The sequence below is a fragment of the Phoenix dactylifera genome, chromosome 9 (assembly GCF_009389715.1).
Source record: "Phoenix dactylifera cultivar Barhee BC4 chromosome 9, palm_55x_up_171113_PBpolish2nd_filt_p, whole genome shotgun sequence".
Classification (NCBI taxonomy): Eukaryota; Viridiplantae; Streptophyta; class Magnoliopsida; order Arecales; family Arecaceae; genus Phoenix; species Phoenix dactylifera.
In genome coordinates, this window is record NC_052400.1 from 9,466,516 (window position 1) to 9,493,324 (window position 26,809).

At 36.4% G+C, this 26,809-nt stretch overlaps 1 protein-coding gene and 1 long non-coding RNA gene across 4 annotated transcripts; one reads left to right on the top strand and one right to left on the bottom strand.

Annotated features, from left to right (window-relative positions):
* The first annotated feature begins 6,764 nt into the window (after nt 1-6,764).
* LOC103709383 lies at nt 6,765-19,363 on the top strand. 3 transcript variants are annotated; one of them, XR_003386139.2, is made up of 6 exons: nt 6,765-7,063; nt 7,419-7,492; nt 7,617-7,825; nt 14,130-14,289; nt 16,088-16,233; nt 19,119-19,363. It is a non-coding gene; the product is annotated as an uncharacterized LOC103709383 (long non-coding RNA). The 3 variants fall into 3 exon arrangements; XR_003386138.2 differs by lacking the exon at nt 7,419-7,492 and having other exon boundaries at nt 6,770-7,063; XR_604437.4 differs by lacking the exons at nt 7,419-7,492; nt 7,617-7,825 and having other exon boundaries at nt 6,783-7,063.
* Nucleotides 19,364-24,370: 5,007 nt separating this feature from the next.
* LOC103709384 (CRIB domain-containing protein RIC4-like) lies at nt 24,371-25,789 on the bottom strand. Its single transcript, XM_008794684.4, has 2 exons — nt 25,256-25,789; nt 24,371-25,167 (listed from the first exon to the last, which is right to left on the bottom strand). The coding sequence occupies exons 1-2, from the start codon at nt 25,383-25,385 to the stop codon at nt 24,806-24,808; spliced, it is 492 nt and encodes a 163-aa protein (XP_008792906.1). The 5' UTR covers nt 25,386-25,789; the 3' UTR covers nt 24,371-24,805.
* Nucleotides 25,790-26,809: the final 1,020 nt, after the last annotated feature.

A 26,809-nucleotide genomic window follows, 5' to 3' on the forward strand; every position in this document is an offset into this window, starting at 1 on the left:
CTCCTCTCTCACCCCCCTTCTGTCATCGCAAGGAAGCTAAAAGAAAGGAATTCTTAACAAAAGGAAGCTAAAAGAAAGGAGGACAACCAGGAGATAGAAAGCTAAGGTTAATTTTGTTGAGGATAACACAAGCAAGATGGCACTTAGAGATGAAGCTGGATAGAGCTTTTGTTGAGGAGAGAGATGCGTAAGTTCTCAAAAACTGATCTGAGAGTGATTTATTGACCTCAAATTTTGCATAAATTATATGTAGCTCAGCACCACAGGTCACCACTAGGAGAAGGATTTGATTTAGATCTTTGGCTTAAGAGACATGGATGGTTAAAGACAATTACAAGAATCTGAAGAAAATCCCGATTATTTTAGATGGTTTAATATATGTTATTAAGATAATTAAATCCTAATCAATAGATTAGTATTATGTAATAGTAATGTTTATATATATTATATTATTATATATATCATATATAATTCATACTAAAATATAATATGCAATAGACATATGTTCATTATTATCATGTCTAATATTCGAAAAAAAGTTGCACCACCCCTCTTCTGGAGATACATTATTTTTTATGGGAAAATTTGATACTCATTGCTGAATGAGTTACTAAGTGTGAGAATCAGCTAGAATTGAAACCTGTACCTATTCCACATTAACACGCTAGCAAACTGAACAAGATCATAAGGGTATGCAACTTGGAGGGGCATGTAAGTTGTTATTTGTTAATTATTACAGCAGTATGATTTGCAACAATTTGTATATCACAAATCATAGAACTTATATCTACTTGTTGGCTATTGCCATGAGGGAGCTGGGTAGACTTAGGGATGCAAACAGTTAGGTTTCGCTATCTAGGCCAAGAATATTTGAAGTTTTCATAGAGCCAGCCCAATAACATAGGCCAATCAATGTTAAATTTTACAGCCTGACCTACTTGTATTAGGTTAACATAAATCAAGGCAATGCATGATATCATATAGTGTTTAAGGCTTGTTTGGCAACATCCTACCACATCCGAAGGGGTAGGCAGAGGAAGAGTTGCACTATATGGAGAGTAACAGAGTAGAGAGGAAGGGGGTTGTAGGATTCGTTTTTTTATTTTTTTTAGAGATAATTATAGATTACCCACCTATGGTAAGGCCTAATTTTATGAAATCCATCTATGGTTCAAAAAGTAGCACTCAACCCATCTGAAGTTAGCTCCATCAACTTTCGTCCAATCAAAGCAGATTCTTATGTGAAATCGAAGCTTCCATTTAGCAAATTGAAGATTTTTTTGCCGAATCGAAGCCCCTGTTCAACAAAGAGGAATGTTGCAATGTTTTTGTTTTCTGAGTCCAAATTTGATGAGATGATTTTCTTTTGTTTTTTAAGAAACAATGGATGGAGATTAGGACGGCTTCTATTTAAACTTTTTGTTTCTTCACCCTCCCTCTCTTTCTGTGGAATGTAAGATTAGAACTACTTGAATTTAGGAAGATTCACAAGGCTTGGAAGCGGAGATGGAATAGCTGATGATATAGCGGGTGCAGCACCAACAAGATAACCTTGGCCAAAGGAGTAAACATCGATTACTGGAATGTACAATGGGATCAGACATGAATAGTGTGAATGTTGGCATTTATTGTGAGTTCAGTAAGAGCCAGTGAAGAGAGGGGAAATGGGGAGCGAACAAGTGGATCCAAGAAAGGAGCTGGGAAGTTCGTCAAGGGAAGCTCAATAGCATCATGTTTATATGGAGAGAGCTGGGAAGGCCAGCATTACGCAATTCTATCATGTTTCATACAGGCTTTTACAAGCTTGTTTTCCATCTTTGAAGGTTTTTGATCTTAGATTAAGGCTGCCCAAGAGCGGCTCAATGCATTTGGGGGCCTAAGATGAACTCAAAAGCCCAACACAAATGCATTTGGGGCCTTAATGCATAAATAAGGAAAAAAATAATAAATTTGTTTAGGTAAAAGATACGTCCCAACATAAATGCATTTGAGTCTCAATGTATTTGTAGCTATAAAGATATAAGAATTTGAGGCCTCAATGCATTTATAGCTATAAAGATACGTAGCATTTGAGGCCTTCAAAGGCATTGGAGGCTCAATGCATTTGGACGCTCATCTTGGAACTCATTATAATAAATATATTTGGGAGCTGGTGCCTCAGTCGCCTAAGGGTTGAGCTGGCCCTGATGCCTTGGTGAAAAAGATGCGTCTTTTCCATATGAGCTGCTGTCGGACGGAAGCCAAAAGACTTAGAAACCATAGGTGAGGATTGGGAGTTGGACTCAAGTGTGCTGGGTATACTCAGCAAATTGTTTGATGAAGCACTTGAATTAGCTTCTGAAATATTTGATGACCCAATAAGATATACTCAAAGATGAGTTGCAAAAGAATTTAGGGGAGACTCAGATATTCCAGTTTAAATGGGATAAGGTGGGTTTTCCTCCTAGAAGGTCTTTCATCTGCAGCATAGGATAAAACAAGATATGAGAATATCCCAAAAGACGGCATTACAGGAAGGATTTCTTCTTCAAGAATTATGAAATATAGCTTACTTAATCGGTCTCATCTTGCCCTTTTGCTTCAGATTGGTAAAAAGAGGCTTGGATTTGGAAAAAAAAAAAAGCTTGAATTTGGAGAAACTAACTATTAATATATTTTTATTTGGTGAACATTGATACAAGTGAAGAATAGCATTACTTTTTATTTTTGTCTATTATTTCTCACTATAACCTAGATCCACCAACCCTTGCAAAACTATCCGAGAGAAACGAACTTTAAATCAGCCTTTCATAAGTCAGTGGAATTCAGATCAACATAAACCTTTCTTTATCAAATACGGTTGAGTTCTGGCTGGGTAATTGAAATCAATTCCATCAGCATGGCTTGACTCTAAAGCATAAATATATGAAGGAAAAATCATAAGGGATCTTTCTTGAATTCATTAGATCCTCCTCTCTGTAATTTTTCTCCTTTTGTTTTCACTGATGGTTTCGAGGAAAGTGATCAAGGCACATTACTAACATTACTAGCCTAGAACTGTTTGGACCGATGATCTAATTTAGATTAATACCCCTATTGGTCTGACATATGAGGAGTCTAATAATGGATACTAAGGTTTTTATGATTTATTTTCTCCTTTTATTAGTTAAATAATTGTATATGTTACAAGTACTTTCTTGTTGAAGAAATCATTAAAAATTGCTTGTTGCTTTTATTTTGAACTTGGAGGAGCAATCTCCTGAAAGCAATTGATCCTCTCTTCAGTAGAGGAATTACATATCGTATGGTAATCTCACCCATTTTAGAACCTTACAACCATAGCTCTCTCCCAAGATTACCAACTTACACTATTGATATGATGAGAACTGATACTTGTATTAGATTGAAAAGTCCATCAGAAGTCTACTCAGAGCTATTAATATTTAATTTTCTTTACTATGGTATGAGTATGAATTTCCTCTTCTTTTTTTTTTTGATAAGAAGGTGTATGAGATCAATATAAATTTCCTATTGTTTTATCTTAAACTTGGAGCGAAGCAATTGATCCCTTCTTTGGTGCCATAATGCCCTATAATATGGTATCAGAGCTTTTATCATACCTTCCAACTCATAGATATTTATTTCTCAAATTAGAATTTCAATAAAAATTAAAAGACTTACCCAATTGAGAACTTTTTTCCAGTCTTCCCGTCCAAACACTTTAGGGAGTATAGAGTCTAAAAAATAATTCATAGAGAAATGGTCCAGCACTAAGATTGAAAACAGATCAGATATGGATATATCCATATTTATATACATTTTTTTCAATGCATACGAATATGAATATTACATAAATATCAAAATTAATATCTATATTTGGTCTAAATGGATCATATATGAATCAGATATTAAGTATATTCATATTTGTTATAAATAGATACGGATACGAATTAGATATTAAATATATCCAAATTTTTTTATCCGAATATGGACATAAATTGGATACTTTTTTGGATACTAATTAAAATTTGAGCAAAATTTAATGATAAAAACTAGCAATAAAGATATGATCATAAAAAAAGATTCAATTAAAAAATATAATTTTAATAAGTATTCATCATTAATAAAAACTAATAATTCATAAAGGATATACCACTTAAGACTGTTCTTTATCGAAGTAAATGGGATCTATAGTGCCTCCAAGATGTCTCACGATCGTCGTTGGTTGCAATCGCTAGATGGAAACTAAAAAGCAAATAGAACCTTCAAAATCTTAGTTGCTTGAAGATAATGAAGAGGAAAGAGGGATAAAATGGACGACCGAGAGGTTTGAGTCTTTCAGATGTGTAGGGTAATTCGAAGAATTTTATTCAAATCGGATATTCTTTATTCGTGTTACTGTAAAGTGACATTCATCCTATATCTGTGTTTCTTTTAGTTTAAATTTGGTTAATCACTTAAATATTTTTTTATATATGGATATCCAGATCCGAATCTGGAAAAATTAGATGTATCCGCATTCGTATCCGTATTCAGGAATATTTTTGAACTAACTAGCCAGATTCGTATCTGGATCTGATTGGACCAAAAGAATGGCATCCGAATCTAATCTGACTTGAACACGAAAATGGATACGATCGGATATAAACCGACCTGCTTTCAACCCTACCCGACACCCTTTCAATCCATTGATGAGTAGTATAATTTTAGATCCCAAAACACTTTCCATAATAAAGATAATGAGACTACATAAAAAACAATAATTCATATTGTTATTTGCGTCCGTGCTTCGGTTTATTTTATTATATTTTAATCCACGAGCTAGTGAAGGAGGAATTGGAGTAAACAACTAAGTGTTTTTTTTTTGTTGTATTTAGATTATTACATTTTATTTTCCTTAATCTCTTACTATCTAATTTACTTTGTCATGACTATATTCTATTTCTTCTCTTAGTTCAATACTTGAGCCATTACTATTGATGTTAATGCTAGTCAAAACAAAGTTGATTGCTAACACTAATTGTCAAGGAAAATTATGAGGATGTGAGCTTCGTGAACTATGATGATACGATCATAAGCTTAATGTTCATCATGACAATACCGACGAGGATACAAATATCTTTTTTGTACAATCAACATTCTCACTCAAGCTATTACTTTCTTATATAACCACTAGCTTTACTTAGGGTGGCAATCTGGTCGGGTCGAACTAGATATGAGTTAAGTCAGATACATGATAGATCAAAATTTTGTCAATCCAAGCTCAACATACTTATTAAATAGATCAATAATTCAAATCCTAATCTGACCATTTTAACTTGTAATAGGCCTCACAGCGGTTACCAACTCTAATGGCTCCTTCCCCCCTTAGCTTGTTAGTCATCTTTTCTTCTCATTTATGTTTATATAAATTACTCATTCTTAATATTTTGGAATATACAACTTAAATGATATTTTACATAATATTTTTAATTTAAATTACTCGATCCAACCGTTAGACCTACGATCCAATGCCCTGGACAATATATACTCCGGATTTAATCACAGCTAACCACTGTTGCCAGTAACTCATGTGGACTTTTTTTTTTTTGGTAATAATAACTCATTTGGAGTTGACAACGCGAAAATCTCGGCCCAGACCTTGGTCAGGCCCAAACATTTGGCCCACTTTGTTGCTCTCCTGACAAACTTGGAAGTGGATGGAAAGGAACAGCCATGATACGAGCTCGCCGCGGTCCGATTTGACTGCACATCGATTAATTATCTTGTACGGTTCCATATCCATTGCCCCACGGAGATCTAGCCAACCAACGGCTGGGATGAAATCAGAGTCGCCCTTCTATTAAATGTACCATATTATGTGGTATACTGTCCAATTAAACGGAGGAGAAAGCAAAGTCTTCCTTAATCCGTATATATTCATTGCCGGATGAGTGCGCGGTGACCAGGGATCGCAGAAAAGTGATGGCTTAACTGGCCATTTTATTATTAATTAATAATAATAATAAGAAGTTTTTACCAAAAAATATCAATAATTTCATATTATGAAATACTGCATCATGGGCGTTATATGTTTTAATAGATCATTAATTTGACTAAATATATGTATTAATCTAAGAATGTTATCATAAATAGCGAACAAACAATATCACTGCAAAAAATAGTATTTCTTCTTCAATGTTTGATATAGATGGATCTATATTAAAAGCATTAATGTAATAAATTATTATATTTCATTTACTGCACCGATGATAAAATAATATCGTATTAGTGCATCAAACTTGTCAATTATTGAAATAACTAAAAGATTTTATAAGTATTTCTAGGTTTTAGGGGATGGGATGGTAGTGGGAGATTGATAAATACAAGAGCTCTTTGCAAAGATTCAAGCAGCAGCATTCTTAGAAGCTGTTCACTGAAATTCATAGGCATTTTTTAGAGGGTGTCAATGGGTTGAGCTGGTAAAATTATGGGATATCATTTTCATGCTGGATACGGGTGATCTCATGGATGTAGACACTCGAAAGAGATCTAAGAGGATGATCTACTTAGATATTAGTACTAAATAAGTTGTTTAAACAAGGAGTTTCAAAGTAGAATTTGAAAGTTTGATGACAGCTGCTACTTCTATGGGTACCAGTTTTGCTGAAGAAAATTCCAGGTTAGGTGAAAGAGAAATTCCGAGAGAGACTTGTTCTTATCTCTGTCTGTGATATGACCAAAAAGGGCAGCGTCCCATCAGGCTAACTCCCCTGGGTCCTACTCTCCTTGTCAAACGTCAAAAGGTCGTCCGCGCCGGTGACTCCCCGTCCCCTTAAGGCCTTAAGGGGCAATTCCGTACGCTCGGGCCCTCCTCCTCGCCTCCACGAAACTGGACACGTGTCGAGGCAGTACGCCCGGGAGGACCACGGCCGTCCGGCGAGCTTGACACATTGCCACCTCCCTTGACCCCATGCCGCTGAAAAAACCTTAACGAAGCTTTATTTCATCTTATTTCTTGGTCTTCTCAAGGTGAACCTCCGCCGACTCTTCCCGTCTCTTCCAGCGTTTTCTTCGGTCGGAGATCTGGAAGAAAGATTTGGAGGTCTGGAAGCACTTTCCTTTTCCTTGGATTTTAATTTGTTTTCTTCTTGATAAATACGAGAGTTTTTTTTTTTTGGCTGGCTGATACATGGATGTGGTTTTTCTGCTTCTACTGGAGTCTCGGGAACAATTCTTGGTGAACTTTTATGATGAATTTTTAAGTGATTTTTACTGGTGTTTATAGAAGTTAACGTTTTCCTTGAGTTATTGATAAGTCTTAATAACGATGTCGCTTCTTGTTTTTCTTTTTTTTGAAGTCTTTGGATTTTGCGAACGATAAAGTTGGTAGGGTGGTGGGTTGAATTAGTTGATGTGATAACTATTGGATCATCTTTGTATGAATTCTTGCTGCTTAGGTTGTTGCTTTCTATTATATTTTTCTGATTCGGAGTTGGATCGTCTTCTACCTTTCTCGGTGGATCTCAAACTTGTAAATCTTCTTCCTTCTCTTGTTAAAGATTGCTAATTATGTTTACATACTTGTTTAGGGGATAACCATTTGTTAATGGAAGAATACATTTTTTAATGTAGAAAAATATTGGTTTTGGCTTTAGGTTGGCAGATGATGGCGGGTTTCTGCTTTGGCCAGGCTTTGGTTGACAACGAGAGAGAGCACGCCGGTCGGCAACCATGCATGCGGTCATGACTGTGTACTGGCGTGCTCTATCTCGTTGCCACTCAGCTTCACTCAGCGAAAGCTGCCTCCCATTGCCCGTGGAGTTCATCTTTCTAAGCCGGCGTCCCTGGTTTCACCAATTGAATGGTATTCCATCTCGGTCCATGGCGGAAACTCACATTAACTGGATGCATGCTTCCTGTTATTTATTAACTTTTCTCTTCATCTGAACCAGCTTGCTTTATTGAGTGACTGATTCCCATTGCCAAGTTTCTAATTCTGAACATTTATTGGGTCATTTTTGAGTAATCACCATAATCGAATAGAAGCATCAGAAACTTGGAAAAAAAATCAAAGAAATACATCTCCCTTAAAAAATTAAAGCAATATCATATGCATATTTGAGAGAAATTGGGCATCAGTTACCTATGCTTCCCCCTTTACCAACCTTATGGGTCCACTCTACTTATTATGTGATGAATATAATTCTGGAGTTGCCACTTTAGAGGTGATTGCTGAATGTGGTGTTGAATATAATTCTGGAGTTGCCACTCTACTTCTTTTTACATGCTTATAGAAGGGGGTACTCCATCTTTTCGTCATGCAACAAAGCACCTATTTTCAAAAAGCCATCTATGCAGCATATGCTTACATGGCTCTTAGATTCTCCAGCATAGGATGTAGTCTGCCTTTGTATGTTGATAGGGTGCAAGGTGGACGCTCGAGTGGTCCTCATATCCTTAAGCACTGGATGTGCATTCTTCCACCTCTTTTTCCGCAGCTGAATTTATATTCTCTGTTTTTTACTTATATATTATTATGAATTTATTTATTTTTTTCTAAGTTCTTGAGATACAAAGTGCTTAGCCAACCATGTAAGTGGCTGCATACCACATAGGCATCATCTGGTACCTCATCCACCTCCATACCATGGCCTTATTTTGGAACCTTGGCGAAGACTGTTTGAGTCTAGCATGGTATATTCTTTTAGAAGGCAAAAATGGTCCTTTTTTCTCTTGTTCAACTTGTTCATCCTTTTGTTTCATCTCTCCTCTAATTTGATATGCACCAATAGATATGGTGTGAAATGAATATTTGATATAAAAGGGAAAAATGAAGGAAAAACACAGGAGAAGTGTGAGGAGTGGATAAGATATCCTAGAGATTCAACATAAAATAAAATTAGCTTATAACCTGCGCGATGCGCGGAGTGTAGTTTTTTCTTGTTTTCCCACTATTCTTAAAATGTAATATAGAATAGATATAACAGAATAGATAACTGAAATAAAGTATAATATAATAGATATAAGAGCCTAATTATTTTCTAAAATAAACTTTTGATATTAATATTATGATATATTACCAGTATACAAAATTCTAATAGTATATGTATAACTATCGATACAATAAAATTTATATATTGGTATAGAATAATAAGATCATGATCCAACCTATGTATTAATAAGAAATAGAAAAATGTTGCATTTAGGTGATATTTAAATGCAATATAGTGGGAGTATTGGTTGTTATAATGTCACTTTTAAGTAAGAACATGAGCATAAAAATGCAATAAAAAGTAATAAAATATAAGTGTAATAACTCACACAGGGCATGGGGAAGCTACAATACTAATGAAAACTACTGGCCACCATGCCATCCTCCCCGGCTCTTTAAAGAGGGTGAGTGGGGCTATGAAAGCGACAATGAAATCAACACGCTCCGATCCAACATGAATGGTTCATCGGGATGGCTCGCTCGGTACGATGACATGGCATTTGAGTGCAGTCCAAGGCCCAAGTCAACTCTCTCTCGACATTGCTAAGGCTGAAGGATAGAAGCGAAGGAATGTGGTTGTATCCTTCGCGCGAAAGAAGGATACGCCTTCCTTCACGCTCTGCTCACTTTGAAATCTGCGTAGGCAGATGGATGGCAGAGTTTGGAATGCTTTGAGAGTTCTAATCTGTGCATGCGGTTAAATGAAGACTTCAAGATCCGTGCACTGGATGATCCGACAATCGTCGGGCGTGAAGGAAGGAGTATCTTTATTTTGCATAAATGATACGACTACATTCCAAAAATGAAACGGAATGCAGAGGATCAACTGCAGCCATCATATTACAATTATGTTATTTTCTGTCCATCGCTTTATCGACGTGTTAATACAAATTGCCGAATATAACATCTCATGGAATTTAAAGAGATGGTGTGAGAAGTTTGTTGTATTGGAGGTGGTCCTAAGAGGGCAATAACCACTTATCTCGCACATTTCTTGGTAGAGAATGGCATGATTATTATATACATGCGGCAAACGGACGCATGGCGGATACACACACACACGTGGCAAACAGATAGCTCTACCAATGCAGAGCCTTCATTTTAGTGTGTATATATATATTAGATATTTGTTAGATAATTTAGATATCCTATCCTAACAAATTTCAATAATTAGGGAGGAAACCAACAAAGGAGGATAAGAATGGAAAGTGTGAGAATAGGTTTGTGGTGACTCTCGTTGTTGAAGTATGCCTCACAAGATGATGCATGGCCAGTCCCATGCGTTTTATCATCAAAATAAGGGCACAACCAACCATGCTCTATTTAACGTAAGGCACATATGCCTAACAAATGGTATATTGTCTCATATGGCAATAAGTTTTCATCTCGGTTGAGATACCGATTCGGCACTCTCCCATAAGATACAATAAAGTTTTCAAGCAATATTATTCAGTAGACATGAATTAGTTTAGCTATTATGATATTGCAATATTAACCAATAATTTTTGATTAATTAATTCTTATTGTAACTTTATTTATTAATTAATTATCTTATTTATTGAGATTTCTCATATCTTCTTTTGTAAATTACTAGCCAAGATCCCGCCAATATCTTAGTGCTTGCTTTTTCTCTTTAATATCCTTTTCAGCTGAGATACACCACCATCTTAGTCTATCCTGAACTCAACACTGACCTTATATAGCATGTAGCGATTATCTCGAGGAAATACTTATCAACTAAGAAGGAGACGTAGCTCTATGAATTGATTGGAATCTTATTGCTAAAATCCTCCAGAATGTGCCACATGTCCACATAACTGGTGCCTACCCTCTTAATAATTGTTATGATACCCAAGCAGCATAGAGGACCACCTAATCTCCACACATTAAGACCGTGTGAAATATAATACGCAAGAGGGAAGAGCCAAAGGATTCCACTATAACACCCAAGAAGCATTTCTGCATGAAATTAAATAACATTTCGACATGTGGCGGATGAATAGGTATACACCTGGTGGATAGAGAGCTCTGCCAAAGTAGAGCCTCCATTTTAGTATATATATTAGATGTCAGAGGTAGAGAACCCTAGATTAAGAGATATGGATGGGAACTAGGTTTTCCTTTCTGAATGGAAAGGAAAGGATATGAGAGGAAGGGAGACAAAGTGGAAGAAGTACGATTGGATTGTCACGCCCCTGCCTCCGTGGGGGCATGATATTTGGTATCAGAGCCGAGGACGACTCTTGTCCGATGGTGGGAAGGGTGTGAGGCTCAATAATCCTACATCGGAACGACTCGATTCGGAATTGGGCATATGAGGCGGATGTCTCTTAATCGTGCAGACGCGTTTTGGGTGGAAAGCAAAACCGGAGAGGGGTCTGAGCGGTGTGCGCACGCGTGCGGGCCTCGGAACCAGACAATATCTGGTAGGGGAGCCCCGTGTTCCCCCCTCATGTGGCCCCCACGTGGGCACTGGGTGCCGCACGTGCCCCGCGGAGGTGGGGGCGTGATAGGGGGTGTGCTATTAAATAAATGAGCAAAAACTTCTTCACCTCTAATCTTATCTATAGTTACTGTTTAGTGAAGTTTCTCAAACCAACACAGTAATTTTCCACTTAGGTGCGAGCATGACTGATCCAAAGGCCCTAACTAGCGCATTTGAATATAGCATGGATATAGATATGGCAGCCCATATCATGCAACTAGATTCTTGAAGTGTCATTCTAGTTTCTGATCATAAATGGACATGTCGCTGACAGGCCCCAAGTTTCTCATGTTAAGGCAATTTTTAGAGCTAGTTCCTTTTACAGATTTTATCCATTTTCCATCTTTATTCCACACCCCACCTAACTGCCCAAATCACAGCAGAAAAAGACTTCTGTCGGTTTTAATGTTCACTGTCCACGGTCTTGCTTTGATACATTAGTCAAAATTGAGCAAATTTAAATTTATTCAGTCAATTTTACTCTTTCTTTGTCTCAATGACAACTTACAGTAGTGAATACTACCATGACTTTAAGTACATAAAATGCATAGCTTCAAGTTACCACGCTCAAGCTAAGCTTACACTAGCATCATCAGTAAACAAGGTTGCAAAGCGTATATCTAGCAGTAGAGCAAATGCTTTTTGTCCTTTTCTTTAATAATCGCCACAGTCTTTTTCCTATGATCTCACGTTGACTTTATTTTTTCCTTTCTTTTTAAGAGTAAACTGCTTATAAAACTCTTGTGAATCTTTCATGTGCCATTTTTTTTATTGATTCTGTATCATTTCCTTATTGAATTTTGCATAGATCCTATCTACATTAAAAATGCAAGTACATAATCTTTTCCTGGTAGTTCACCTTAATCTTTCTTCCAAGCTATAAAATACTTTATCTTTTTTCCTTTTCTTCATATGAGAAATTTGTTTTTCATTTCTAAAGTATCACCCTTTTTTAATGAGAAGCTTCCATATTTCACCTTACTCTTTTCTATGAATTATGTATGTATAACCAGCAAATTAGTTTTCTTTTCTTTCTTAGTTTCTGACAATGATAGATGGAACATATCCCAGTATGATGGTACTTTGAGGATAAACTTCACATATCTTTGTCTCACCTATAATCCTATGATTTTAGATATTGCATGCTTAAAGTAGTTAGTTTTGTGTGTTCTGTAAAGTGATGTTACTTTGAAATATAAGTTTTAAATTTATTAAAGAAGAATGGGGGATTGAGTTGAAAAATGAAGGGTGGCTCAAGTCCAAGAGACCCATAACACAAGAAATGTGGGACACCATGCAAAAACTAAGATAATTAAAATCTATCAGTTCTTTATTAACTATTTTAACAATCTTCCCCTCCGTTTATTGTCTAGGAATTAACTATTTTCAGTTTGCATAATGTTACAAGTTGAGTACCTTCGAAAAGGCTGTTGACTCAATTTAATTAAACATATAAGCCTAATATCTCTACAATAAACAACCTAGAACTTTATATGTTTAATTCTAGCTTCAGTTACATTTGATTTGCCCACATGTGAAGCTCATGCAAACTCCATTCTCTATTATTTGATTTACAAGGTTCAAAAGATATCTTTGATGTTAACTTTTTCTTTTAATTTTGGTTGCGTGCCAAAATGGAATTAGAATACAAGGACATTTACTTCTTTATTTCTTGGACACTAACATTATTATTAAAGACTTGTATTTTCTTATAACAAGTAGGTCTTGTGAATATTGCTCTTTGATCAAAACCTTAGGAGTTGAATTTTCTGATCATTATATCTTTTGACTTCTTGATTCTGATCTACTTTTTTAGGTGCGTAGCCCTTTTTACTTTACATTTCTCCATAGGATTCGGGACTTTTGCAATGTCCACTTGATTGAATAGATTGTAAGTTGTTTCTTTCTGTCCTATTTCATGTAAAGAAGCTTCCTAATTTGACCCTTCAGTACTTATTTGCGGAGTTCACTCAATTTTGGATGATCCTATACTCATTACTTTTCTTCAATTGTAAAGTAACTGTTGAATAATGTGGGGCCTGGGATTTATAACATATGAAAAGGTCACTAGTTGACAGTTCAATTCTCTTATTCTTAGAGTTTACTTGGTTTCAGAGAATCATGATTTCCCAACTATGCAAAAATGAAGTGGCAGCTAGAAGTTAGTTTTAAACTATATCCAGGCCTAAAACAGTACATTGTATGCCTCTGTAAAGTCTACTAATTAGATTCTGAAAATCCTAGGCTGTACACCTTTCTCATAGTTGTAATGTAGTATTATTGTCCCATCAGTGTATGCTTCTTCTGTCCTTGTAATGAAAGAAAACAAGAAGTGGAGATATGAGCATGGGCATTGATATAATGAAGCATACATATATACATAAATATGTATAACTCTTTCTTTAACTTACAATCATTCTGACCTCTATTGAAGCTTCAGAATGGCACTTATCCCCTTTGTATGATTCAAATTCCTCTAGCTGCTTTATTCCTTGCAATATTTGTTTTCTTGATGGAACAACGCTGTTCCTTTTATATGCAGCTAATCTGAGATTTTGAAACCTAAGGTCGCTAGCGTGGCATGCATCAACATACTCCTGCATGGCTTGGAACTGCACTTTATATTTTTCTTCTATTCCATATAATAGCTCTTCAAAGTGTGAGTAATGCCTTACATTGGGTCCCATGCAGATATTACATGGGTTAGATATATAAGGATGTTGTTCTCTAACAACTTCAATTGTCGATTTGGGAACATACTACATACTGTCCTGGGATCATGAAATGGTGGGCCGGGACGCCAATTGAAAATGTTGGACCATAATTAGCTATGTATCTGCTTCGAGGCAATGTAAGTGTTATCATGCTTCTGTATTGCTGTTTCCTTGTGTCATGCATCGGCAAATGAGGATATTAGAAATTTCATTTCAAGATCTTGCCATCACTTAAAAAAGGATCAATGAACTTTAGTTTAGACTTTTGATAAATTAAAATACCTTTCCTCCTAAAAGTCCTCTGAATATGCTTGGTTATTCAGTGCCATAGTTTGGGCAAGGCTAAGCCAAAGGTAGCATAGATTCTGTTTTTCCTTTTCCATCATGTTTTGCCTGCTTGCCTACGTAACTATTTTTTGATTTGTGTAACTTACGCTTTTCCAATTTAACCATTACTTTAACTCAGCTAATGTTTTGTTTAGCTTAAACAATTATATTTTATGAAGTAAAAAATATATTATAGTCTGACAAGTTTGTGTGGTTAAATGTAATCTATTTTCTATAGTTGAAATAATAGAGCTTGGAAGCACCTATACACCACTATAATATCATTTTCTCTTATCAAGAAATCTTTCGTTCATATTTTGTTTCTTATCTTTTCTGTCTAATCAACTATAGTTCTTTGTCTCCTCCCTCCTCCCTCCTTCGTACTCTCTTTTTCTCTATTAGAACCATATTGGTTTTTAGAGTACCATTATTGTTTAATTTATATGACCAACAAAAATGCATTTAAAAATTATCTTAGTGGCTGCTTTTGCATATGAGAATGTGTTCCTAATGCTAGGAGCTCTGTACTTCTGTGATCCAGTGGGTCAGCAAGTATAAACCTAGTTTGCAATACCTGATATCTTCCTAGTACCGTTATTGTTTCAATTATACGACTAACATAAATGCATTTAAAAATTATCTTAGAAGCTGCTCTTGCATATGAGAAGGTGTTCCATAGCACTAGGAGTTCCGCAATTTCTGTGATCCAGGGGGTCTCCAAGTATAAACCTAGTTTTGTAAATCCTGAGTTTCTTCCTTGGAAGCCCAAAGACAAAATTCCTCCTACTATATATTGCATGTTAATTTAATGTCCACTGTCCAAAGTTTATAGGGCCTACTAAGTATTAAAAACAGCACCCTGTAAATCACAGTTTATTTATTTATTTATTTTGGGTTTAAAGGTGCTTCTTCTAAGACATTTCATAACCTAGAATATGTTACATGTAGGTACACCAAATTTTGAAAGAAGAGAGAATGATCCTTAGCCTTTAACCCAATTATTATCTTTGCTCTTGTTATAAGCAACCCATGCCCATAAGCACATCATTGAGAAAAAAGGTCTTCTTTCCCTTTTCAACTGCTTAAATGGGTGTCTTCCTCCTTTGTTCTGTGCCATGCTTTTTTTCTATACTCGTTCATATATTCTTTCATTTCAAAGCATCCAAACATTTTCCTTCCCTCTTACTGGTTCTTTCTCTTCATCTTGTCCTTGCCTACTTGGTTATGTTTTCTTCAGTTAAACACATAGGCACATACAATAGTTTTTATTTCTAACTATTAGTCAATTAAACATCTTATCTTCAAAATCCTAAATTCTTTTATCTATTATTAAAACAATGGTGGCTTATTTGAATGCATCAAATGGTTGAATTATAGTGTTGGAGAGTACTCAATAAATTTTTAAAACTTTTAAAACCATGTTCATTGGAACAAAGCATTGGCATTCATTTTATTGTTCTATTGGTATCTCTTTCTTATGGGTATGACATCAGGAAAGACCACAAAGAACAAAACTTCATTTCCACATTACTAGTGACTCTTTTTTGTTTTTAAATAGTGTCACTTTTAGATGTCAAACGAAATATTATTACTGCTATACTTTTGCAGATGATTTTATTGTTTAGAATGGGATCTACAAGGCTTGTCTCGTGTCACATGATGCATGATGAACATGTTCGGCATTTCTAGTTTGCAGGTGACTAAATTGAATGCAACTCGAGAAACAGTGATGTTCCATTTTATGGAATTACCAGGTGAATTGGGTACTTGCTATCTTCTTTTATTGTCTGAGTATGCGTGTTCAATCTTATGCCTCCATGGTTTGGATCCCTCCCTCTCTTCCTTTTTTCTTCTAATAGCTTCTTGGGGAACTTTGTCACATGTTGCTTGATGGGTAAATTAAGAAAGTTAAAAAAAGGAAACAAAGCTATCAGAATTGAGTTGCTTGCTTTATATTCTGTAGAAAGTATTATATTAAAAGCTCTGGGTTCATAGAAAATTCTGTATGATCATGTTGATTTAAAAACTTAGGAAAATATATTGGGATCAGCTGCAGAAAGTCATGTAGGATATCGAGGACTTGGAGAAAGCTGTTGTTTTGCACTCGCATATTAAGTGTAAGATTTCAATTGTCAGGTGATAGCCATCATGAAGACATTACTGAATTTAGCGAATGTTGGATTAAGTGATGATATCTCCTGGCCATAACAGATTCAGTATCGATTATATTCTAACTTGAAAGCATGTTACAATACACAAGATGATGCTGTTTGATTCAATTTAAGTGTATTAATTGAGAAAATGTATGCTGTTTATTTGATGTTTTAGATGATTGTCAACTATTTTATGCAAATAACTAGAAATATAATTTCACAAATTGTTAGATGTTTTGTACTTGGCCACAAAAATCTGTAGTTCTACGGTAACTGTAAAGCAACATACATATACAAGCAGATTGAAACAAAGAGAAAGATAGCACAACTTATTCTGTCAGCAAATTTTAGGTAGTTAAGACTACATCGATGATTTAGAGATGCTTAGAGAATTGGATGTGAAGCACTTTGTGATCCTTTGTGTCTTTACACAAAATGGCTGTATGCAGCACCTCTTCCTTTGATAAGTATCATGAAGATATCCTTCTAAAATGAGAAAGTTACCATAGACTAGCCTAGAGAAGGCACATTAGTGAAAACGTCTGTAAGACATGCTTTTATGAAAATTAAGGGCCTGTTTTTTACTTCTCTTGTTTTTGTTTTCAAAAAACAAAGTTTGCAATCTCAGTAGAAGACCCCCCACCAGTGCCCAACTGGTACACCCTATACCGAGTGCTAGTGCGATGCATGCCTTGATACTGACACTTGGTAGGTAGGCGTACTAAGTCTCGACAGTCTATGGATATGGTATGGTACACCCTAATACTGGACAATATAGTCTGATACAGCAAACCTCGTAAAAAATCCAAGGAGTGAAATGAACTCGATTGAAGAACATGCATGATGGAAGCCTTTCATTTTTTTAAATTGTTCGTAAATTCCTTGGCTTTCATATCAATGGTTTATCGCTTTCAACAAGAGTGAAAATAGAAGTCCAGTAGTTTTGTACCAATGCCATCTTCAACATCAATCTTTATGGTGTATTTCACTAATTTTTATAGAAAGAAAAACACAAAAGAAACAACAATACCAAACAAAAGGCCCTAAGTTAATGCATTTGCCCCTTTTCTATCTGCCTTGTAAGTCAGAAAAGACTTTTTCCTTCTTCAGGGTTCTTGATGCTTAAAGTCCAGTAGAGTGTCTAGCACAGAGGCGGATATCTCGGTTCTATTTTATAAATTAAATCTTTGAGACAGTGATCATCGGATTGCCATTTTTCTGAAGTATAGATGGTAACTGGGTCATTCTAATGCTTGTTCTGATGTGTCCACCATTCGTTTCACTTATCCCCTATGAACGATATCTTAAAGAAGAAATTAGGAGAAATTCTTTTTAATATATTAAAAGTCTATTATGCAATAGAAAGTTTCAACTTTGAACCATACTTCTGTTTTCTTTGGATGAGAGATTTTGAATGAGCTAATCTCCTTGTTCCATTTCGAGAAACCCTAGCACAACTTAAATTAAGGCAGTAAGTTGAATATTGATAGTCATTTAATGCTTGTAGTATTCTCGATCCTTTTTACCCTATACATCGATCATAAAAGGGAGAAAATCAGATGAGTGCAGTGTTTCGCCTAGTTGTCAAATGTCGCAATTCTCTAAAGACTAAATTGTGTATTTAGGTCGGTAATATCTGTAGAATGTGTGTGTATACTGGTTTCCTCCTTTTCTGTAACATGCAATGATCCCTACAAGGACTTGCATACATCCAATTATTGAAAATCCTGACCTCTGAGGGCCAAAAGGACTTGGGTTCCATTAATTAACTCATGAACTTGTTCTATCCCCAACCATCAGTCCATGAAAGATGCCCTAATTGTATGCTGGTCTTACCCTGGATTTTCTACTATTCATGTATCCATATCTACATAAGGTTCCTTGAGTGATGTGCTTTACATTGTATTTTTGATGTGAGCCCCCCCCTCACATTGAACAGTGAAAAATTGTCTGTCCTTGCTCCTTATGAGAACATCTTAGTAATAACATTGTTTATTTTCAGCGACATATCTTGTCAAACTTCTGCTTCGGAACGATTTTATTTTTTCCTCATTATCTCTTTACTCAAGGTTTCTTAAGCAAAATCAATTGATGGAAGTTGTTGGTGCAACATGTGTCTAAGACGCGGATAAAACGATTCGAAGGTTGCATAGATTTTTGAGGTGGCTTTTAATCAAACCCTCCTGTTGGTCTTCAGCAGTTTGTAGAGCATTCAATCATTCCATGAGCATGAGGCAGTTGTTGTAGGGGTATGTTGAACCTTGAAATAGCTCTCAGGTTTAGTTTAAACAATGTGGAGAGGAGAGCCAATAAAGAAGAGGCAGTGCATGCGCCAGATTATTTGCTGCTGTCTTGTGTACTTAGCTACCTGATGTGTGCTTTTTCTTGCTTTGCTTTCTAATCAATACTTGAAGTGATTTTTTTTTTTTTTGTGAATGATAATTTTTTCATCCTCTGATGTAAACTGAGAACTTATCCACATACAGCAGGTCAGCCAACTCCAGTGGCACATCATCATCACCCAGTATGCACAGCAAGGCGAGTCCAAAATCTGCAAGCCAATCCGCTACCGGATATGTTTTTTCTTTTTCTATTTTGTAATAATTGAGAATAATTTCAATCAAATAAGGAAACTTAGTACTGGAAATCTTTGTTTTGACGCAAATACTACCAGATCAGTATGTTGGGATTGTTGTACAGGGGGTCTGGTATGCATGGTTCTGATGACTGAGAACGACAGGAAATTATTTTTGATCGATAGCTGCAGTATAATCAGGTGGTGATACTTGTTCAGGTGAATTGAGTAAATGCATAGTGGTGTATTAACTGTCTATTAATCAAAAAAAGCAGAGAGAGAGAGAGAGAAAGAGAGATCTGCTGGCTGCATGGGCATTATAATAGTTATCTCTGATGTTTTCAGATATCTTGAAGAAAATTGTCTTCTCTGTTGTTTATATTCACGAAGTATCCAAGTAGCTTCACATCAGGGGCTTCCTTACAATAGTTACTAAGGTTGATGAATTTATTCATTTCAAATGTCTCCACTTGCTGTATACCAGTAATTTGTAGGGAAAAAATGGGTCTTCTTTCCTGCATTTCGGTCATTTGTGTACACCAAAAACAAAAAAAAAGGCAAAAAGACTTTTTGTCCTACTTTTATCCTCTATTTAAGTTTTGATCTGGATGTGGATGTTTTTTTTCTCTTGGAAAAAAAAAATTGTTAGTGCTCTCCTTAAGTTTTATGCTGAATGGAGCAAAAAAAAACATTTGCAAGCTAGTTGTCTATCCTCTTATTAAGTTTTTATTCTGAATGATGAAAAATCAAGTTCTTATAGTGAAGAGAAAAAAGAAAATGTATATCCTCTCATTTTGTCCTGAATGAAAAAAAATTGTTTATGTTGTACCAAAAGACAGAAAAAAGGGGGGAAAAAAAGTATTCCATTTTGGTCCTGAATGTTTGATGAAGGGGAGATCATCAATTATAAGCAGTTGATGGTTTGTGCATCTTTTCTAATTTGACCAATTGGTAAAAACACGAAATCGCAAGCAGCAAATCATAGAATTCAGATCATTGCATGTTGACAAATACAGAAGATGATTTTAGAGTAAACCAGTCGGACAAAGTTCTATCTGCCGCTAGACATGCACAATGTACATTGGAGAGAAGATAAAAGAGAGAGATAACAGAGTTAAATTTGTTCAAGAGTTGATTTGAGCTTTGATCAACTACCAAGCATTACAGATGATGCTCTATCTTATCAATAATATTATCATAGAAGACAATTCCATATGCCGGATGTTTATGAAGCAAGTTTATGTTTCTGAATAATTTTCCTCCTTGTTTTGTCCTGTTCACCCATTTCTTTCCCGATGATCTGTTGCATCAAATACCTCCTCCCTCTCTCTCTCTCACTCACTCAACGAGAATCTATATAGATATGTATTTAGTTCCACATCAGCTATGTACTAGATAGATATTGGGTATTTGTACAGGGCCAAAGAATCCAACTTACTTTCAAGCTAGTTTTTTTTTGATGAAATTCTGATAGTCACACACACACACTCTTTCTCTCTCTCTCTCTCCAGAATAAGCATCCTGGGTTGTTACACGTATCTTTGAGCCAAACATCATGGCGCCAAGTGTGGAGTTTTTCTTTTTTATATCAAGAACACCATTTCTATTTATCTAAAGAAATATATTAATTATTGTGAGGAGCCGTGCGGGCGTGTGTTTAGTTTCACATCGGTTATTTTCTAGGTAGATCTTGGATATTTATACAGAATTAAGGAAACCAAATAATATCTTCAGGCTAGCCATTTTGGGTGAGATTCTGAGTTGTTACAAATGGTATCGGAGCAGACCCGGTCCATAATCTATGTAGACTAGAAGATACTGCAGTATAGATCCATTGCGACTGACCACGGACCGATCATGGTATTTGTGAATAGATTTGAATAGATTTGAACTCTTAGTCTGACGAGGACGTCAGGGCTTGAATGGGGAAGTATGTGAGAATCCGTGCGGGCGTGTATTTAATCCCATATCGGTTATTCACTGGATAGATCTTAAATACTTATACAAGATTAAGAAATCCAAATAATACTTTCTGAGTAACCATTTTGGATGAGGTCCTGAATTCTTACACTACCTCAATCTCTCCGGCCCCAAAAGGAGGATAACCTCAGCAGCCTGCAACAATATTCTCTTCAGGGCAATCCTCGTCTGTCTGCTGCCCTTTTTTTTTTTTTTTTGTGCTAGGAGTGCTGCCCTTAAAATGTAAGTATTCCTGATAAGCTAGATGCAATAAGCAATAGAAGCGGCCCTGGTGCTGAAGGACTCCCTAGTCCCTACCAAAACTTTCCTGCAGCTACTCAAGGACTCCTCTTTCTCTCTATTTGAAGCCAGGCTCTACTGTCGAAGGAGGAGATCTTGGAGTGGACGATTTGCACCAGCCTAGAGGACAAGAAGGGCCACCGACAAAGCTGTCGTGACGATTTGACATACAACCTATTTGAGTTCTTGGTCTGGACGGTGACGGCAAACTTCAGAGCGGGTATCAGATTCGCTGAAGCTGTCAATGGACTAAAAGTGAGGAAGTTATTAGTAATATTTTGTCTAGAAACTATTATACTCTTTATTTTATATAAGTATTATAAAAAAATAATTTATTAAAATAAAATTAGAAGATTGAAAAAAAAATTATTTGGATTGAGGCGTGTGATATACACTACCCTAAAAATATGATTTGCCTTCTATGTGCGAGTCTGCCGCGATCTGGTCCTTAAGGTACAATAACTTGGCTTAGTCTGATTCTTCTCTAACGAGCACAATCGCTATGGAGGCTTGACCCGATCAACTTCTTCAAATGTCCAAAAAATTTAAAAAAAATAAAAACCAGAATGTTGAAGGGTGGAAAAACTCCCTGTCTCCAAAAAACTCTCTCGAAGGAGACAAAATACCAGTAAGAAAAAAAAGAGATTGGTTTGTTTTTGAATTAATCTCGGAGGAGTCTATTTATAGAATCTATCCAGAAGATCGAAGAGACACGATACGTCATGTTTCGGAAATATAATATTTTTTTGAAAACTAACATTCTCTTTTCAAGAGTCATGGCTCTTCTGAAAAAAAGGCATCTCATAAAAAAAACATATTTTAAAATATTTAAAATAACTAAAATTTGGAAGGATAAGAAAATTTAATTTTTTTTTTTTTATTAAAACTTCAACAGAAGAGAGGTGTCCGGACATGCCTTTCTACTTTGCTGCATCCAAAGTTTTGTACCAACAGCTTCTCCGTCGCTGGACTTTGATCGGCCTGATGCTCTCTGCGAGGATTGTTGTCACCATTCAAGCCAAGAACTCTTATAGATTATAAAGCAAGTGTTATGATAATTTTTCAGTTCGTACTCTATGTATTACTCCGTCTTCAATGTCAGTGATGGCCAGTGCTGGAGAAAAATTGTTTTGCAGGTGGAGCTGCTTGAAACCGACCATTAGAAGAGCAAACATATATGAGGCAAGACTCCTTCAATCATATTATCTTAAATTTAGTCTATATATGTCCATGTCTTTGGCAAGCCCCTGGGTTGGATTTGGTGCATCTACAATAGTCTCGACCTGGATAATTATACCAAGATGGATTCTCTCTCAAAACAACTATAGAATAGAACCATTTAATTTGATCAAGTAGTTACAAGACATTACATTTATAAAAAGTAACAAGTAAATGATCCCACAATGCGTAACCATGTATAAAACAGGCGAAATTGTGCACGGAACAAGCCTGTGTAAGCATGAAATGGCAGTCAAGCAGAGGACTGGGTGTCAAGGCCTTGAAATGTTGTTAACTCTAATATCATTTTTTCCACTCAAAAAAAATAATCCAATATCATTTTAGATGGCATGCAATCAGCTTTTCCTTTTATCCATTTAGCCCAAGTTACGCAAGGAAATTGGGCAGATTCTAGAATTAAATGAATCAGTACTAAAGAGAGTGGAAAAAGCTATACTTACATACGTAGACTCAGATGATTAGTAGCATATACTCTAAACCAAATTTCTGAAATTACATGCAATGTAATTATATAGAAAAATGAAAAAGCCGGAGACATCAAGCAAAACCCATCTTGGCCATCCTTTAGACCCACAAGAAAGCAGCAAAGCCAATGACATTTAAAACCAGACGTATCTGAAGTTTCACTTGAAATTACAAAACATCTCATAAAATGAAAGCAAAGAAAAGAAGATGAAAAATGCAATTGATTATAGTCTACTTCTATCATAAATGAAGTCAGTAGGATGACACGCAACTTTATCATGAATTAATGAGTCTAAAACATCCTGAGAGACCATCACAAGTAGTAAGATATGCAGTTCGTCACCATCAACTTCTATCATGATACTCTAGCAACTGAGTACTTAGAGAGTCGAACACACCTAAATCATCTACCAGACCACCAAAAAGCAATTCATGATCCTACTCAAGAATTTTCAATATGTTACTTAAGGTTCTTTTTCTTGATTCCTTCCAAAGGAACATTTTCATGATCCTACAAACTTACGCAAGAAAGTCTGAACAGGCTCAATACCATAACCCACTTCGAAACAACACAAAATTGTGCTCACTATTGATCCACCGGCATCGATAATTTTTGTTGCAAGATTCAATATATGTTATGGGAATCAAAGTGTCACAACACAGACCTAACATGAGGATGAACAAATTTCTTTGCCCACACTCCACCGCTTGAAACCTTTATCTATACTGCATGTAAATATGAGAGTTCTGAAATAAGAAAATATTCTTTTTTCTTGATCCCTTCTCTCAAATTTGATGCTGAGAATACATTTTCTTTTTATCTAAAATACGTTAATTATCCCTTCATCAACTCGACTTTGGAACGGCGGTTGGAGTTTGCCGCTGGGAATTGGAAGAGAAGAAGAAATGGAGGGTTTCTTAGAACGATTCTATAAGATCCTCATCGATTCTTTATTCTTCATAATATCTCTGCTTTTTTCTTTAATATTTATAATTTAAGCTTTGAAAAGATGCTGACATGGCAGATTCAATACACTCCTATGTTCTTTATTATGTTTGCTTCAAGATTTAGATGTGGGGACTAAAGGGAGAGCTTCTTCAAAAGTTTTGAAGTTTTTCCCCTGATTTGGTGTTCAGGCAGAATACAACACACCATTTTTTAGCTCTTCAAATAATTCTTAAAAAGATCTGGAAAACTCATGAAAAATCCCCCAAAATCCATCAGTACCTCGACTAGATTCTCTTAGGACAAAGGACAAAAGTTTTAGGTTTGAATACAAACAAGATTAGCCATCTTATTTTAGACGTGGGCTAAAATGATTAAAAAAAAAAGTTGGAGAAGTTTTGGTAGGCTGTCAAATCATGTGAACTCCGAAAAAGATGCTGCTCCTTCGAGGTGACATGAAATTCCCACCACCGAAGGTTACCACCTTGTGGTCACAAGCCCTAACATTGTTCTTCTTGTCCTCTGGGAACAAACCAAGCTCTCACATGTCTACAGGGACTAGAAAATGCTAAAGAGTCCATATCAAAACAAGCTATACAAGTTCACATGCACCTCTCATCACAGCCACCAAAACATAGCTAGGAACAACAAGAACCAGAGAAAAACAGGGAAGCTGCACCTCACCATGGTCACTCCCCAAGGGGACCATGGGGTGGAGGAGCACCAGTCTGGGCTGCCATGGCCAGCTCAAACTGCCTCAATGAAAGGGAGGGTATAGAGAGGAAATCTTGAGCTTTATCCCAGCTCTTCATGCTGCTAACATTGTTCAATCCATCCCATCCTATATGGGCCACATGCTTCACATCAGTTGGGAATCCAATCTCCATCTCCATCTCCTCATCATCCTCCTTGAAGATTACAAGCAACTGAGATAAGCTCTTGAAGCTCTTGACCAGCTTTTGAAACCCTGCAGAGATGTTAGGCCTAGGAAGTGGGAGAAGCCCGAATGAGCCCTTCGTCTTCCCACCGGATCGGCTTTCGCCTTCTCCACCTTCCAAAAGAACAAACAGATAAGGGAGCAGACCTGATAAATACCTCTACTAGACATCACAATAAGAACTAAGAAAGAAGAATGTTACATGGCCGTGGTGGAGTTGGCTCTCGTTGTGCTTTCTTCGGCTGGTTTTCGCAAACTGCGACGCTTGACTGAGAAACGCAGCCCACCGAGAATGGAAGGACGACAAACCTCTCCATACGCCGGTCCCTCATTGCCTCATTAATGGAACAGAGGGAAGGGGTGCAGTGCAAGATAGGAGGGAAAGAGAGAGCAGGGTGGTTATGGCATGAAAGAAATGAAGTGCAAGTGGAATTGTTATATCAGTTGGTCTTGGCTTTGTTACCAAGACTGAATGATTTCACATATGAGTAACCTTAGTTTGGTGAGAGGAAGGCAGACAGGAGGGGGATATTATGGAGTGGTTTGGGTTGGTTGGCTCTGGTACCTACTTCTTGCTGATTGCAGGTCCAATTTGTAGGGCACTCTGAGCCCACCAACTGCTTTTTGTTTGTTTTGAGAACCTTCTACTGCTGCTCCTTATCATGGAGGATCTTCTATTTTTTACCTCCCTTCAACACCAAGCCATCATATTAAGATCTATCTCTGCTTTTCCAAGCTTACAACTACTCCTAAATTAGGAACTTAAGATAAGTCTAAGAGTAAAGTACAAGCAATTTAAAATACTAATATAGTAGACAGATCTCAACAAGTACAACAAGATACCACAACTATGGAACAGGAACCTAAAGATTTGCCGCTTTCATAGAGGGTTAAATGGTTCTTACTTGCTAGGTTAGTTAGTACAAAATCATATATATTTTGCAGTTATTCTTCTGCCTGGAGATAAAGTATATTAAGGGTCAGAAGAAAGCTTTTACATTCCTATTGGCTTGAGATAAAACCATTCGCTCAAAAAGCTTCCAGAAAAAGAATGGTTGGTTTCATGAGGAATAACAGATGGGCAATGACACTTAGTTGATGATAGCTATCTTACTGGAAAAAGTATCGACGGCATGAGAAATCCCCCTCACAAGTCTAGTGAAGGCACCTGTTGCAGTCCTTCAAAGGAATGAACAACACAGTTGCTCCCAAGATCTTAGCTTGCTTCCATGGACTGCAATTCTCCTTTACCACCACCTCATTACGCTTGACAAATTATTCCCACGGTTGACGCCAAGTGAAGCTTTTATATTACGACTCCGAAGCACAATGTTGAAACCGCTTCTCAAGCCTCACTGGAGCCTCTCTCTCCAAGGAAAATGGGTGTTTGAATGATCCATGATTGAGGCAGCAATAAGTAGAAGTTGAGGTTATATAAAGACTTCAAATCATCACAGCTTATCACTTAATTGGGCCATAGTCAAAAACGGCATCTGACTGTGTGCCGCTCAATTGATTGGGGTATTACTTCTGTTGTATTTCAGAATTCTTCCAAGTCCCAACTACTTCTTAAAGACCTTTTCCCTGTATATATAATTTGTTCAAGAAATATGGCTTAAAGTACTATGTAAAAGGTAACTGTAATAATCATGTAGAAGAGGCAAGCAGGACATTCGAATGGATAATGCAGTGAATTAGTATGACATGTGTTTCAATATACGCACACTAGGTGAGATTTCCTTTTCTTCAAAGTGGG